At 63.7% G+C, this 454-nt stretch overlaps 1 protein-coding gene across 1 annotated transcript in view; it reads right to left on the bottom strand.

Annotated features, from left to right (window-relative positions):
- Positions 1–322: 322 nt before the first annotated feature.
- Positions 323–454, bottom strand: part of MNEG_12068 (hypothetical protein) — a gene marked incomplete at both ends in the record, with an annotated part of 861 nt that continues 729 nt past the window's right edge. Inside the window, one exon of the mRNA XM_014039461.1 lies at positions 323–342. Within this exon, the coding sequence (XP_013894915.1) occupies positions 323–342 (20 nt within the window). The remainder of the gene's footprint in view (positions 343–454) is intronic.

The raw sequence follows: 454 nt of genomic DNA, 5'->3' as shown, positions 1-454 counted from the left end.
TTGCTGAGGGCGTCGGTGATGGGCGCCAGGATGCTGCTGGTGTTGCTGAGCGCACTAGTGACGTTAGTCAGGGCGCTGGTGGTGTTGCTGATGAGGGCGTCGGTGACGGGCGCCAAGATGCTGCTGGTGTTGCTGAGCGCGCTGGTGACGTTAGTCAGGGCGCTGGTGGTGTTGCTGAGCGCGTCGGTGACGTTCGTCAGGGCGCTGGTGGTGTTGCTGAGCGCACTAGTGACGTTAGTCAGGGCGCTGGTGGTGTTGCTGAGGGCGTCGGTGATGGGCGCCAGGATGCCGCTGGTGTTGCTGAGCGCACTGGTGACGTTAGTCAGGGTGCCGCTGGTGTTGCTGAGCGCACCGGTGACGTTAGTCAGGGTACTGGTGGTGTTGCTGAGGGCGTCGGTGATGGGCGCCAGGATGCTGCTGGTGTTGCTGAGCGCACCGGTGACGTTAGTCAGGG

This window comes from Monoraphidium neglectum (assembly GCF_000611645.1).
Source record: "Monoraphidium neglectum strain SAG 48.87 unplaced genomic scaffold scaffold03045, whole genome shotgun sequence".
Lineage (NCBI taxonomy): Eukaryota > Viridiplantae > Chlorophyta > Chlorophyceae > Sphaeropleales > Selenastraceae > Monoraphidium > Monoraphidium neglectum.
This window is presented reverse-complemented; position numbering and strand designations above follow the sequence as displayed.